At 36.4% G+C, this 15,651-nt stretch overlaps 2 protein-coding genes across 2 annotated transcripts; both read left to right on the top strand.

Moving 5' to 3' along the window:
- The first annotated feature begins 915 nt into the window (after positions 1 to 915).
- LOC134857099 (PCI domain-containing protein 2-like) lies at positions 916 to 7,080 on the top strand. The gene is made up of 3 exons (XM_063873466.1): positions 916 to 1,221; positions 1,292 to 1,402; positions 6,211 to 7,080. Exons 1-3 carry the CDS (start codon positions 944 to 946, stop codon positions 7,043 to 7,045), a joined length of 1,224 nt encoding a protein of 407 aa, XP_063729536.1. The 5' UTR covers positions 916 to 943; the 3' UTR covers positions 7,046 to 7,080.
- Positions 7,081 to 7,341: 261 nt separating this feature from the next.
- LOC134854024 (EF-hand domain-containing protein D2 homolog) lies at positions 7,342 to 12,065 on the top strand. The gene is made up of 3 exons (XM_063870090.1): positions 7,342 to 7,679; positions 10,294 to 10,454; positions 11,238 to 12,065. Exons 1-3 carry the CDS (start codon positions 7,557 to 7,559, stop codon positions 11,581 to 11,583), a joined length of 630 nt encoding a protein of 209 aa, XP_063726160.1. The 5' UTR covers positions 7,342 to 7,556; the 3' UTR covers positions 11,584 to 12,065.
- The last annotated feature ends 3,586 nt before the right edge of the window (positions 12,066 to 15,651 follow it).

Below are 15,651 nucleotides of genomic sequence, written 5' to 3' on the forward strand. Positions count from 1 at the left end.
CGGCAAGACATGTTAGTGCAAGGCAAAAAAAAGGAATGGCAGAGCAAGGCAAGGTAGGGCGATGCAAGGCAAGACAGGGCAGGGACGTGTAAGGCAAGGCAGGGCAGATCAAGAGAAAGAGGCGCAGGGCAGCTCAATGCAATAGTAGGCGGCACAAGACAAGTTGGGGTAGGGCAAAGTAGAACAGTGCAAGCCAGAGCAGCGCGAAATAAGGCATGTCAACGCAGGGCATAGCAGCAACAGATTGCTCTGAAGCTTTGAGAGACATACATCGACTACTTTTATAAAACGGGAGGCTGTACTTGCGTGTAGAGATATATAATTGAATTTATCTTGAAACTAAATATTTTTGTATTTGTCTATGTAAATACTAAATATTTATGTATTTGAAACAAAAATTGGAAAAACAAACAAAAATTAATAAAAAATCAAAACCTTTCAGTTTTTTGTTTAAAATTTTTTTAAAAAATTGTTTTTAGTTAAAAAATTTGTGTTTCAATTAGTAAAAATGACCTTCTTTAATGACCTGCGCGCTTGACTCTTTAGCATCAAATTTAAGTGTCAATTCTGAAAGCTTTTTCAGCCTCAACCTTTTTCATTGTTAATTTTCTTTGAGGGACGAAAGTAATTTGGGATATTAATGTGGTTGTACTCTAAGTCTTCCGTTTGAGCTTTTTTTTAAAACTAATTGAAAAAAAAATATCGACGATCTCGTTTCGATTGTGAATAAGCAAACCTCTTTCCACGCAAGTTATTGATGAAAAGACTCAGTTATGATTGGAAGCGGGCTCACTTGGTCTTGATTTTTTTGCGAGAAGCATATTTGTGTTTCTGCATAAGATGTTACTTTGAGAAGTTTTGAAGTATGATCAATATTTTCAACCTTCTGATAAAAGCCGTAGAAATCTGTTAGCTATGTATCAAATTGAAAAATTCAGAGACAATGTTTGCAGATAAAACCGTTTCAATTGTTCAAAGACGATTGACGGATTCAATAAACTGCTGGAATGAAAGTGACGGCCTTATCTTGGCTGATTTGCTGATGTTTGAAAATATCCACGATAGCAATAGATCAGCAGCTGAAATCGATGTTGCCACGGAAGTTCTTAATTATCTTCAGTCCTTTAAGCACTCGTCTGGGAACGTCGAAGAGCTGGTTATATTACATTTGAAAAGTCAGCACTACCTGATAATCGGTCAGCTTGAATCGGCTTTCAACGCGTGCGTGATTCGCTTTGAGTTTTCTCCTCTTAAGTCAATTTCTTACCACTCTGACGATTTGGAATTTTAGGCTAATTAGTTGCGTTCAACTTTTCATCAAGCAGATGCAGTCTCACAAAGACAATTGGGCATTACCTGTTATGATCAGGCTCGTCACGGACGCAAGAACCTTAGCTTTCAGGTAAAACTTACGGGTAATGCTTAAGTTTGTTTGTTATTATATGATATATATGTTTGTTTCAACCCCAATTTCATCGAAAGCTATGAAAAAATTCCTCAGGCTCACTCCCCTCAATCTTTTGATTGTACAGCCATAATAATAATAATAAAATAAAAGAAGACTTTTAATTGCGAGTTCGGTTAGAAAAAAAGAACGTCCCTACTAATACACTACGCTGATCGCTAGTGTGAAAAACGCTCTAGTATAAAATACAATCTTATTTCACTGGAAATAAAGTCAATGATGATGCTATGGAATGCGTTGGCGGCAGGCGCTGCAATGGCAAGCTAATTGCCAAGAACAAATGTTTAGTTCATTATAGTTTGAGTTGTAATAATCCCAGAAGAATTTGACGATACGGGGTTTGACAAGTGTGAGTGGGCCGTGGAGGTTTATGCGGTCATTTATGATGTTGTATAAGCGAGGAGCCCTGTACCAGAAGTGTTGTCTCTGAACTTCCTGATTGCTGGGAGTTTGAACATCAAACTTGATATGTTGCGAGTCGTATGTTGGCTGGTGCAACGCTGGACGTGGTTATACCAGTGAAAAATTGAATCATCTTTGACGAGTTTGAGGAATGCGATAAGATCATATATTTGGAGGTTGAGTGACAATGGGAGTATGTTGAGTGATACCATTCTATCTCTAGTGTAAGTCAGAGTCAGAGTAACCCAGAATCCAACGTATGGCTCTTCGTTGAACTTGTTCAATTGTGCGGAGGTCACCCCGTGACGGCGCCCAGGCCCGAGATCCATAAGTTAATATAGGCACAACCATCGACGAGCATGTATAAGTCGATCTTGTGCGCGGTAGTGGTTAGTGGAGCAACATTTTGCTTCACTAGGTTCAGGACCCTGTTGGCTTTCGAACATGATGTGTTGATGTGTTCGTTCCACTTCAGGCAGTCATTGATGATTACTCCAAGATCTTTTTCTGATCTGACTTGCTGTAGGGGCATGCCGTAAAATTGAAGTTTGCTGGGACTGTGTTTAGAGATTGTCACAATATGGCATTTGTCAACATTGAATTCCATGCAGTTTTCTGAGCACCATTGTTGTAAATGCGATAGGTTGTTTTGCAGCATAGAAGATATACTTGATTTGTGCACGGAGAGAAGTTTTGTGTCATCTGCGAAAATGAACGGCGTCGTTACTAGTTCACTAGGCATGTCCATTACGTAGATGATGAATAGTAGTGGCCCGAGAATGGACCCCTGTGGGACTCCACTCGATACGTCCAGACTCGGTGATTTGGTGTCTTCCATTTGCACGAACTGGGTCAGCTGTGTTAGGTAGTTGCGTATTACTCCAAGAAGTTTTCCTCCAATTCCCAGTCGCTGCAGTTTATTGATAAGAATCTTATGATTGATTTTGTCGAAAGCTTTCGCAAAATCAAGATGCACTGTTTCAATTGTGCTGTCGTTTGGAATGTTCTTTTAGATGTTATCAAGGTAGCATATGAGCTGAAGAACAGGTGACCGTCCTTTAGTGAATCCGAACTGGCAGTTGTTTATTAGTTGGGATATATACGAATAGAGGGCATTAAAGATCAGCTTCTCGTTGACTTTTCATGCGATATTAAGAAGAGTAATTGGTCTGTAGTTTTGAATTTGAAGTTTCGTCTCTTTTTTGAAACTTGGATGTACAGCACCTTCTTTCCATTTTATCGGAAAACATTGCGTTTGTTTTATTTTGTAGAAAAATTGGCTCAGCGATTTGTCCAGACCCGGCATGTTTTTGAATAAGCATGGTGGGAGCCCATCCGGTCCTCGGGATTTGGTAATATCGAGGGTGGATGTTACTTTGAACTTTAGTGGCTTTTTTGCTATAATCACGATCTGTAGCTGTGGAATTTTCATAGCATCTGTTTTCTGCTTTTTTGTGGCTACTGTTTGTGATTTATTAGGCGTCCTCGAATGTTACTAATTCGAGGCTTCTTTTTACTTTTTGTTATTGCACTTTATAGAGCTGCTTTTTTCGTCTTCTCGTTTGTGTTTGCACGGTTACAATTTCCAAGCGTTATCAAAGCAGAGTACAGACTTTTCCGGGTTAACAACTTGTTTAACAGAATCAGTTGAATAATTTAATAACTTGACCAATAATATATCAAATTTCGTAGCTTCGCCAAACTTGGTCGAAAGGTAACAACTCTCATTGTAGTTTAAAATTTTCTCGGAATATTCCTTTCCAATGCAAAATTACTTAATCTAATGTGTTGCTATTATTTTTGTTTTCTTGCCTCAAATGTTTCCGCTTTGTTTAATGGGCTGAGTGGCATAATTTTGTGTTTCCAGAGGGTGGAGCTTGTCTATTTTTCGGCCTAGTTACCGCTCAGTAAACGTTTCTGATTACTAATTTAACGCCAAGTAATTGGGTTTCTCGAGGTGTTGTCTCAAATTGAAAATCATTCGTGACAAAACTTTTGTAGTTGTTTTTTTTCGACTTAGTTGCTTTCGTTCTATTTTCTGTCTGCTAGCTTGCACTGCCATGCTTGTATGATGAAGCAAGTTCCTAAAACACAGGAGAATCGGAGCAAGAATCAGTGTTTTCTGGTATATTTCAGATTGACACAGCTCCCATTAAAGAGTTTTGCTGCATGAAGTTATGTTTGAATATATTCAGATTTTTTTGCAATAAGGATTTCATGATTCGTGTATATAACAGGTGTCTCAATATTTCCTCGGAGAATAAAAATTGAACAGTGTTATTTGTGGTTTTGATGAGTTATCAAAGAACGATTCTGCTCAAGAATTTTCCTGTAACTTCCAAATTTTGTTACAGCTCATCTGTTCTGTGTTTTGTCTACTAGTGATTCTTTAATTAACTTAAACTCGGCTGAATTCATTGAGGCTTGAATTCTGTCGACGAAGTTGACACTTTCTTTGAAATTATTTTCCAACTGATAGGCTGCAGTTGTTTTTTTAGTGTCATATATGATATTCTTTCGTGATTTCTCAGTTTCGTAGGTTTCTGCTGGAACATGTCTGCTTGGTTTCCGTCTGTTTATACAAGCTAAGCTTGTGTGAAAGTAATAACTCTCCTTTTTTCCAACCTTAGTCGCAAATATAAGTGTTCATTTTGATCAATAACCAGCTATTAAGTACAGCCAATGCTAAGGATATTAACACATACTATTATATTATTCTGTAGCGTAGAGGTAGGGAAGGAGACCCGCAACAAAATAAGAGGGTTCGAACCTGGGCAGGGTCGGATGTTTTTAATGAATTTTTTCGTATATTAGTTAATATGCGTCCGCTCTATAAATTGAGGCATGTTACTTGGTAATTTCTTTTTTTTCAGATTGACTGGTACTGCTAATGCGTCACTAAGCAATTACGTAGACTCATAATTGACTTGCGTCACTTAGGAAGTTTTGTAGACTCAAAGTTTTACTCAATCAGTTTTTCCCAATAGCGTTATCGGTCATATTTTTGCTTGTGTATGCGCAAATTTTATCTTTGACTTAGTTTTGAAACTGGTTTTTACGTACTTGTCGATCCAGTTAGGAACTTTTTTTCAGAATTCGAATGCGAGAAGGTTGTCTTGTTCAACTTGCCTTATCATTGAATTCATTCAATTTATGGTCTTCTGAGATGCACTTTTGCCACGACGCAATATAATATCCGCGACTTAGCCGTCCGATGTTCATAGTTCAAATCCCGGTCGGATCCTTTCGTATTTGTTTTTTCTTTTTGTTGTTTCGGCTTGCTTTAAATGAGCTGAACCGCCTTACACTTCGTCGTTTCAAGGGCCACAACTGATAGCTATATATGTGTTGTTCTTTTAAGGGAGTTAACATTTTTTGGCTATTCGTGCATCTAAATGAGTGCTGTGGGCTATAAACCGCTTCGTTCGTTTGGTTTCAACTCTGATTAAAAGCCCGTTTTTGCTCCGACTTTCGATACGAAAGTAACGGAATATTTGTGCTCGGGGTGGGTTTTTTCCTTCAGACAAATTTCGACTTTTAACTAGCCATTTTTGACGGAATTTTTTAATATCATTCGAAAGGTATTGTTGTCTTGAGCTCAAATGTGAAAAGATATTTCACCTATGATCATTTTTTGTAAAGTTATGAGGGTTTAAATATTGCCATTTTGACCAATTTGGGACAATTAACGCGCGATATAATTCGCGCTTTTAACGCGTAAGCGGAGATTTAATCCGTCTTAGAAATCGTTCCAAATTGGTTGAACGAAGCTTATTTGCCATAATTGATTTGTTACAAGTAGCGAAATCTATCCTTTTGTACTTTATATGGCGTGTGGGGGATGATTTTTATTTTAAAAATTTCAAATTTTAGAAAAAAATTTTTTTTGATTTTATTATATATTTTTTTGTTATTACTGCTCATGAAACCTCAAAAGGCAGTCGGAACATTCAGGGCTTCGTCCTGATACGAGCAGTCTTGTTGTGTTTCTGGACATGTTGTTCTCAAATTTCAGTTGTTATTGTAACAATCCGTGATTTTGCATCCAAACTTGGCCTCTTTGCAATCATTTGTGATGGCAACTTGTATGTATGTGTAGAATACTTGTAATCATTAAGATCTGTGGTCGGAACAATCTGCGGTTCTTGCACAGCAAACGGCGAAACTTTTTTGCGTTTAAAATTTAGCTTGTGTATAATAGCTTCTCTTGTGTATAATAGCGCATTTCACCCCCTCCGACTTTAATTTTGGAACACTAACTGATAACTTCCAAGCACAATGGATTATTTCGTTTTGACCAGCTCTTGGAATCATTAAATTTGTTACTGTTTGTATTTGTTAAGGTGTGTTGATGAGAAAGTTAGTGAAGACAGCGACAAAATTTTGGAGCGCACGGCAGACTCGTTAATGAACTGTTTCCGAATCTGTTGTGCGGATACGAGATCTGATGTTAAGCACACGAAAAGGTGGGGGATGCTGCATCTGGTCAACCAACTGTTCAAAATATACTTCCGAATGAATAACACGAAACTGTGCAAACCTCTCATACGAGCAATCGAAGGCTCAAACTTGAAAAATGATTACATGAAGGCTCAGCTTGTTACTTACAAATTCTTTCTCGGAAAAATTGAACTCGTTGAAGGCAATTTCGACGCGGCTGAAGAATCGTTGACGTATGCGTTTAACAACCGCCACCCGAGCTGTTACGAGAATACTCGGAAAGTTTTGAATTATTTAGTGCCTCTTAAAATGCTCAAAGGTGTTATGCCATCGCGGTATGTGATCAGAAAATACGATTTGACAGAGTATAGGCGAATATCAGAAGCTATTAAAGTTGGAAATGTAAGACTATTACAACAACATCTAGACGATAAACAACTACGCTATGTTGCTATGGGAATATTTGTTGTTATGGAAAAATTGATTCTACTAGCGTACAGAAACTTGTTCAAAAAGATTTACAACATCATGAACCAAACTCACCAACTGAACTTGAACTTGTTTTTCGAAGCTCTGAAATTTTGTGGCCCTGACGAAGATATTGAATTTGATGAAACTGAATTTATAGTCGCAAATTTGATTGCGAAAGGATTTATAAAAGGGTATATTTCACACCAACATGCGGTTCTTGTTGTAAGTAAACAGAATCCTTTTCCAGCTCTTACATTTCTGAGGTGATATGTTTTGTTTTAAATTGATGTATTCTTCCTTCATTTTTTAAATTTAGTCTTAGCTTCAAAAAGTAGGCTATTATTATTACAAAGCGAGCATGATCAGCATGCAAAGATGAATATAAAAGTTATGAACAGTTTTATAAAATATGAACTTTTTTTTATGAATTAATGCCGTTTAATCGAGCATAACAATGAAAGTTTTATATACATGTAAAAACTAAACTATGATTTGTCCGATTGAATAAAGTGCGAAAAACTGTTCACAGATTTTCTCTTGCGACAGACGCCATTACTCAAAACAATTACTTTGTCAATAATTGAAGTGTCCGTTTGGATGTAGTGCAAAGATACGGTGTACGAATTTTTCTCTTGTGACTACATTGCAAAAATATGACGAAAAGTTATGTTTTTTTTTGTTAGTATGGCTAATTCTCAAATAATTTTTTCTATTGAACTGATCGTTGAAAACACGATTAAACCACTAACTTTAAATATCAGAAACACGTCTTGTAAAAATGGCTGAAGTATCGAGTAATAAGAATGATTCTGATTGTGCAGACGGTTCGGAGCTGAAAGGAGTTCTCTCGCGCCGACAGCAGATAAATGACGGAGAGAGGGCGCCAGAAAATAAAGTGAAGGTAAGAATAAAGACCGAGAAGATAATATTTAACCTCAGGTTTGATCAAAGATGTCTAAATACTTCTAAGATAAGATAGTTCTCGATTTCTTTCTTTTTCAGAATTTTTCTCGATACTCATAAAATAAACTTCAGACGGTTAATTGATTGGGTGCTGCGAACAAATCAACTATCTACTTGTTTTTTCTGATGTCTTTTTGTAGCGGGTTACCATTTTTGCTTGGGAGGAGATTGCTCAATTGATCCCTCGACCGAACAGCGTAAAAGCCCTGAGAGGGGAATATTGAAGTTGATAAGTTGACTTCTAGGGCTCAGAAATTGTCCTCAAATAACTCTAATGTTTTTAACCTTTGCGATAAGCAAGGACGTGGCGATCTTCTACTAGACTTTTTTCCCGTAAACAACTTGTTGACAGGATGACTAAAATTTTTCATCTCCATGTGTTCTCATTTCTGCAAATTGAACGCTGGTTCTATTTTACCTTGCAATTTGAAAAGCTGTTGTCAGTGCAAAAATTCGAATAATCGGGCTATCGTTTGTTAGCTGCAATTAATCAGCTCAAACTCCTTGTTTTTGAATTTTATTCTGGCTTGAGCAATTTACGTAACAATTGAAACCCGTTCTGTTATATCTGAATTTACTAACTGCGACTTTGAATACGACCTTTTTTCCGGCTCATGTTAGGTTGTTTTAGTTACCTTATAATGTGCCATTTGAAGAGTAAAAAACTTGTCTTTGTTAAATTTTTCAAAAGGATTGGATGAAACCTATTGAAAAATTTTGTTTCAGTTGTTTTTTATGCAAAATCCAGCATCAATAAAAAAACATAGATTAAAAAAGTCAGCCGTGTATCAAAATATTTTGCTTTGAGTATTATTGCTTCACATCATTCGTTGGCGGTAATGTTTTTCTTCATCGGGAAAAACCTAATTTGTTGATTTATGAACCGCTTTGTGATGTTTTTATTTTCATAACTGAGACGAGGCCATTTTATTTTCTGTAATTTTGTGGTCGAAAAGCAATTTTAGGTAAAGCACAAAGTAAAAACGAGGATAGTCGGTTACTGTGCAAATAGCACAGAATGTTCCGACATTGTTTTAAAAAAGTATATAAAAACAGTTTTTTCAAATAAGTGCAGTTTTTTCTGTGTGATGTGATGAAAAGATCTGAACGATGAAAAAGAAAATAGGCATAATCGACAGTTATAGTCAACTAAGCCACTTGGAAAAGACTAGAAAAACAAAAGAAAAAAAAATTAGAGATTTTTTTTCATATTTAAAAACATTTTTTTTGCAGAACTTTTTTTTGTTGAATTTTTGAAGTTTTGATTCACAAAATGGCGCTTAAAACTTCAAGAACTCACTTTACTCGATTAACTAAGTTTTCAAGGCCTTGAATGAATGTTTTCAATTTTGTTTGAATCACGGCTGAAAGGGCTTTAATATGATATATCACTCGACCCATTCCCATGATTATTCGTGGTACATGCTTTTGCGTGGAATACAAAAAAAAAGAAAAAAACTAAAACACACCCGAATACAAAGTTCTTCAGCAATTTTCCAGTAGTCCGAAGAACAATTCATAGTTTAGTCGAGACGTTCGAAAAACGGTCTAGCTCAGCGCGGTCGACAAAATCATCATCGAGTCATTTGAAACATCAATCAAGAACATCCAAATAGGGGAAAATCAAAGAAAGATAAATCTTGAGCACTCAGTTTAACAGCGATGCTTGGGAATCAAGTCATGATTCCGTCGAGGCATTCCTTATTTTGGCCCAGTCATTCGAAAAATAGCTGAAGTGACGAAAGCATAATCGATAAGTTTTGTAATTTTTTCAGTATTGTAATGCTTTTGTAGTTCTTTCAACATGAATTGAAAGTTAAAATATGTTCCAGAAAACGCAAAATTTCAAATCATCATTGACAATTATTGCAAACCCGGCTGGCTAATAAAAATTTGCATTACTGTTTTATGCAACAAACTTTTTAAGACCGTGAGTGTTCAATTAATGTCCAATATTTTCTTTTTTTTTGATGCACCTCAAGTTTTTAAGGCAACCTTTCCATTTTGACACATACTCCATACTCTAAAAATCGCTAAAATTGACGAGTATATATACGGCCCCCGACAAGGCAAACACAAGCAGTGTAATTTTTTTTTGTACAGCGCTTTTCAAGGAATAATTTTGAAACATGATTGAAATGAGCCGTCGGCGTTGAAACATGCGCAACTTGCTAGAGACGGTCTAATCTGTAACTTTTAGTCTTAAAAGTCACCATGGGTCGATCACGTCGACCCGGTGTAATTTGTCACCAATCATCAATGAACAAGACTAAAAAGCTTTATTTTAACAGAGAATAAACAATTAGGAGCCCAGTTTTTAATCAGGGGTTTCTCACCTGCAAAAAAGCAGAAGTATTGGAACCAATAGAAAGTTTATATAGTTTTTCCCTATTTTTTTTTACATTATTGGGATATACTTTGCTATTTATTCGAGCAGCAATCGCCTATTCTTTCCAACCGCATCTCAAATTTAGTACAAACGAAGTTAATTACAGTGCTCTTAACCGAATGTTCGTTACATCGTGAAATGTTACCCAGTGATATTAATGCAGGTGAAGAAATCATCGATCAGTATTTACCTGGACAATGCGGACATGGATAAGACCACGATAGACCAGATCAAGCTCAAGTTCGAAGAATATGACCTGGATAAGAATGGGGTGATCGATGAGAATGAATTGACCCTTCTGTTCGAGAAACTGGGGGTTCCCAAGTAAGTAGCAGAATCGGCGACGGGAAATGGGGGGGTATATTGATTCATTAATGTGTATAATGGTGATTCGATAAAATAGATTAAGATTTATCCTTTTGAGTGCATCGGGGTAATTTTTTAACAGACAGCAGAATTGATTGTAATCAGCATAAACCTCAAATGTCCGCGATCTGTGATCGCCGTTGACGCTGTCCCAGGTGTACTTGTTTGCTTATACTTGGAAACGAATTTATTTATAGTTGCTTGAGGGTGAAAAAAAACGAGCAGAAAAAAATTTGACCGCTGAAAAGTTAAATGCAGTCATTGCACGTAATTGATTGCATGCGATAGCAGCTCTCTTAAGGAATTGAACTACAGCTAGTATTTTGTTTTTTAAAATTTGAAAGATGATTAGTCTGTAGCATAATGAGAAGGGGCGGATTTAGGGAAGGGTGATTCGACCCCCTGCCGACCCAAAGGGTCACCCCTTTGTACTATTTTGAGATATCCATATTTGGAGACGGACTCTAAAAATTTTCTTAAGGCGCCATGGGCGCCAATATATACTCATTTTGAGCGGGGAGCCAAAATTTTCCAAAAAGTGCCTAAAAATGCCTTTTTTGGCCTGTTTTTCAAAATTTTGCGATCTCTTCAACTATATCCCATCTAGGGTACCTAGTAACGAATATCCCCCCTATAAGAAATTAAATCTCTGGTTAAGCATATGAGAATTTTAAACCTAGTAACGAATCTCCCCCCCGCCCTCCTTGCAAAAGGGGATATAAGAGATCCGTTTTTGTTTAGTAATCTACTCTCAGTTCGCAACCTCATCGCACAAGTTGACCAGGACGGTGACTCGTGTTTGAACATCGACGAGTTCATTTCCATCTTCCGAAAAGTCGCCTCCGAGAAGCTGGACGAGACCTCAGCCCTCCTTCAGTTTGTGCGAATGACCGAAATTGACGTGTCCCAATCAGGGGTGAAAGGGGCACGTGACTTCTTCGAGGTCAAGATCAAAGAGAGCGGTGACAGTGGGTTGTCAAGAATTATGGAAGAGGAAAGGATAAGAAAACAGAACGAAGAAGAGGAAAGGAAACGAAGAAAAGCAGAAATGGTCAGGAAAATTTCAGCTTTTGAAGAAACTTCATAACTAAAAAAACTTGCAATGAAAACAATTTTCATAGCTTTCTAGTTGGGCTCTTCAGCCGCTTTCTCCACCAAAAAAAAACACCCCTCAGAAATAAAAATCGGTTTTGTCATTGATTTCACGAATTTCAATTTGAAGACAAAATGTTTTAAAAATTGAGTAATGAACTCATATGCCTACTTTCATGACAGTTGGACAACGAGAACAAACATTTCAAAATCTTATGAAAAAACTACAGGTGGTGATTAATTGAGTCAAAAACTGGGGAAAAATGCAGGTCTAGAAGTGTCACTATTTTTCTCTGCTGTTCATTTGATTATGTCATGCTCTGAGCAACGTGAACAAATTTAGAGACAGGTGTAAGTTTCAGAAGTTGCTTCCATTTTGATCACATGTTCAAGATGTTTTTTCACTTTATTTTGATTTGTATGGCACAAATTTTGAAAAAGTTAAATGAATTATGGTGAAGAAGTCAATAAATTATTTGTAAACTCTTTTTTTTACAGACTTTTGTAAAGACTTTTTTAAACAGTGTCTAGTCGGAGTTTCGTTTTTGCCGTATATTGTTATTTTAAGAGGTTTTAAACAGTCTGTTCAAACTGCGCAATGATTGTCCTGTCTCCTGTGAAGTATAAGCAAAAAGCTCTGTTTTTTAAGTGAAATTAAAACTGGTCAAATTAATAAAACTATGGTCAAATTTATGTCAAACCAACACTCATGCAAGTTTAAGGTGATCAAGACCATCATTTAAATGGCATTGCCATCAACTGTAATAAAAAACAGACCAAATTCAATCATCGTGTATATATGACGTCAACAACCCATAAAAGATGTCTGGCTTTTTCAGGACCCATCTTTCGGCTCTCATAATGCCAAGTATAAACCCGATCCGTGGTTTTTGAAAAGGCACAAAAGTTGAGATTCCAGTTTCCGGATTGAGTTTCTGCCGCTTTCCGATTACAACAGAAGCCCCTAGACTCTTATCGCTTGCACGAAAACCTAATTGTCGGGGTTATTTTGGAAAAACTACTATGTTTATTGCCTCTTTTTGCCATGATTAATTGCAACTCAAAAACCTCTGAACACTTGTCAAAAAATTCATTTTTTGTTCTGACTACAGGATGCCATGAAATTTTTATTGAACTATCGAGATTTCAGGCTGCGAAATAATTTCAAATGCGAAATGATTTCAAATGCAAAAATAGACAAGACTGATCGTATCAGGGCGAAGCCCTGAATTTTCCGACTGCCTTTAAGATTTATGGAGCAGCAATTACATGACAACATTTGAATGTAATAAAACAAAACTAAAAAAAGTTTTGAGATTTTTTTTTGCGAAAATCATCCCCCACACGCCATATAAAGAACGAAATGATAAATTTCCCTCCTAGTAACAAATTAATAATGGCATATACGCTTCCTTCAACCAATTTGAAACGATTTTTAAGACGGATTAAATCTCCGTTAATAGCGCGAAATATTTCCGCTTACGCGTTACTTGTCCCAAATTGGCCAAAATGGCAATCTTTAAACCCCCATAACTTGACAAAAAATGATCACAGGTAAAATATGTTATCAAATTTAAGCTCAGGACAACAGTAGCTCTCAAATGGTTTTTAAAAATTCCGTCAAAAATGGCTAGTTAAAAAGTCGAAATTTGTCTGATGAAAAAAAACCACCAACCACAAATATTCCGTTACATTCGTTAGGAAAGTCGGAACAAAAAGATGGCTCGGAACAGAGTAAAATGTTGATTAGTTGACTGTCCTTTTTGTCTATGGATAATTTTTCTATGAAATGTTTATAGAAAATTAATAAAGTTTCAGCTTTTTTTAAAAAAATTTTCCCATATCTTAAGAAAAAATTAATTTTTTACGGTCAAATAATAGATTAAAAAATAAAATGCGGAAATATAAATTTTAAATGAATAAGGTACGTTTTTCATCGCTTATTGTTCTATCTGTAACATTAACATTGAAAATGACATCAACACATTATGTCAAAATGAGTTGTTCGAAGTACAAAATTATGTAAAAACCTCAGATACGAGTGCAAAAAACGCCACAAAAAGGTGTGACGTGTCCTACTTTGTTTAAAAACGGCAAGAAAACTCTCTAGTTTTTCAAATTTAAATGCTCTGAAACTATTAATTTCTGCATTCATTCACATGCTTCCAATTTGAGAGAAACAAGATAGAGGGCTAGCATCTTCAATGGGTTACCAACATCGTTCAGATGTTCTTTGAGTCAACTGCGTGTTTAGGTATTCCGAGCCTTTTATGGGGCCTAAATTGGTATATTAAAAAAACTTGATGTCCCTGAATCCCTTTTAGATCGGACTACCAACCCATTTATAGGTCTCGGAATCCTGAAGTACGAATACCTTTAGTTTTTGTTAGTGGCTTAAAGCAGTTACTTCAAGAAACTTGATCTTCCTGCACCATATTTAGATCGTGTTACCAAACCATGTAAAGGTCTCGGCTTGCCTGAAAAACGCGATTGTAATTAAACAACATTGAATAAAGTGGCTTATTCAATGAAATAGCTAACTCTTCTAATTGAGTAAGCAACCCCATCTAAAGATTTCGAAATAACTAAAATAAGCTGTTAACTTCAAAAACCGGGTTCGCTACGTCCGTTATCAAAAGCAATTGCGTATTTTAGGAGTTATCACTTTAAAATGGACCTTAATTGACCTTTAAACGAGGTTGCTAACTGTATTCAAATGCAAAATAGTTCAAAAGTTCTTAAAATAACCAAGTGCTTCAAGTATTTCACAACCTTCTCAGGCCCTTAAACCGTTGCTTCAAAAAACTGGATGTCATTGAACCACATTTAGAGCTGGTTAGCATTCCAATCAATTAGCGGAAATTTGAATGTAACAAAATCAATTTCTTGAGGTAATTGGTTACTTCATGTATTTCGAGCCCTTTGTATGGGGAGTTAGCCCATTTCATGTAAGTTGCCTGAAACATTATTTCCATAAAACGGAAGTAATACGGAAAAAACCAACGGTTTTTAAAAGTAAAAGAGTATTTCGATGTTCCGAGAATTATATGGGGTCGCTCACCCGAAATGGTAGCGGCCGAAAACACCTTGTAAGCCGTCCCTGAACTTCATCTAGATCCAATGTTAGGCCACAACTTGATTATGGCGGTAGCCGAAAACAGTAAAATTCATATAAAGAACTAGGAATACTTGAAATACAGACAAAGTTATTTAATTCTAGTGGTCTAAAACGGTAGCTTCAAGAAGTTGATTTCTGTGAACTAGCAAAACCCATTCTAAGGGCTCGGACTTACCGAAACACGTGATTACCTTGAAAATTGTTGAAAAAATATGCTAATCCAATGAAGTTGTTTAAATTTTGCATTGGGTTAGCAACACCATGCAAAGGTCCGAGAATACCTGAATTAGGCTGTTACCTTCCGAAACCGGAACCGCGGAGCCCATTTTTTAAAGTAATCGCGTATTTTAGGGGTAACCGCTTTTTTCATGAAAAAAATTTCTAATTCAATGAAGTTGTTAAAATTTTGCATTGGGTTAGCAACACCATGCAAAGGTCCGAGAATACCTGAATTAGGCTCTTACCTTCCGAAACCGGAATCGCGGAGCCCATTTTTTAAAGTATTCGCGTATTTTAGGGGTAACCGCTTTTTTAATGCGTTCAGAGAATGCAGGATTGGTGATCCGAATACTTTTTTGGCAAACTAAAATTTCAGCCGAGAAATTTTTAATTTGGCATTTGTATGCAGGAAGATGAAAGCTAATAAGTAGTGCGTAGCTCGGTATTGAGTAATCAAAACGATTAATATAGAAGCAAACAAATGACAAATCCTGAAACTGTTCGAGCAATTCAAGAAATAGTCCCTTCTGTGCAACAATTTTCAAGTGAAGTAAGACTGGTCTATACCCCTAAATGTGAACCAACAAAGCTATTTTTATGAAACTCATAGAACAGCAAACAGAGATGAATCGATGTTTTGATACGGGCATGAACAAATTCAGACTAATTCGACCCCCATGGATTAAGTGATAATAACTCCGGGAAGTGTAATTCGCCCTCCTAGAA

The sequence above is a fragment of the Symsagittifera roscoffensis genome, chromosome 1, assembly GCF_963678635.1.
Source record: "Symsagittifera roscoffensis chromosome 1, txSymRosc1.1, whole genome shotgun sequence".
Classification (NCBI taxonomy): domain Eukaryota; kingdom Metazoa; phylum Xenacoelomorpha; order Acoela; family Convolutidae; genus Symsagittifera; species Symsagittifera roscoffensis.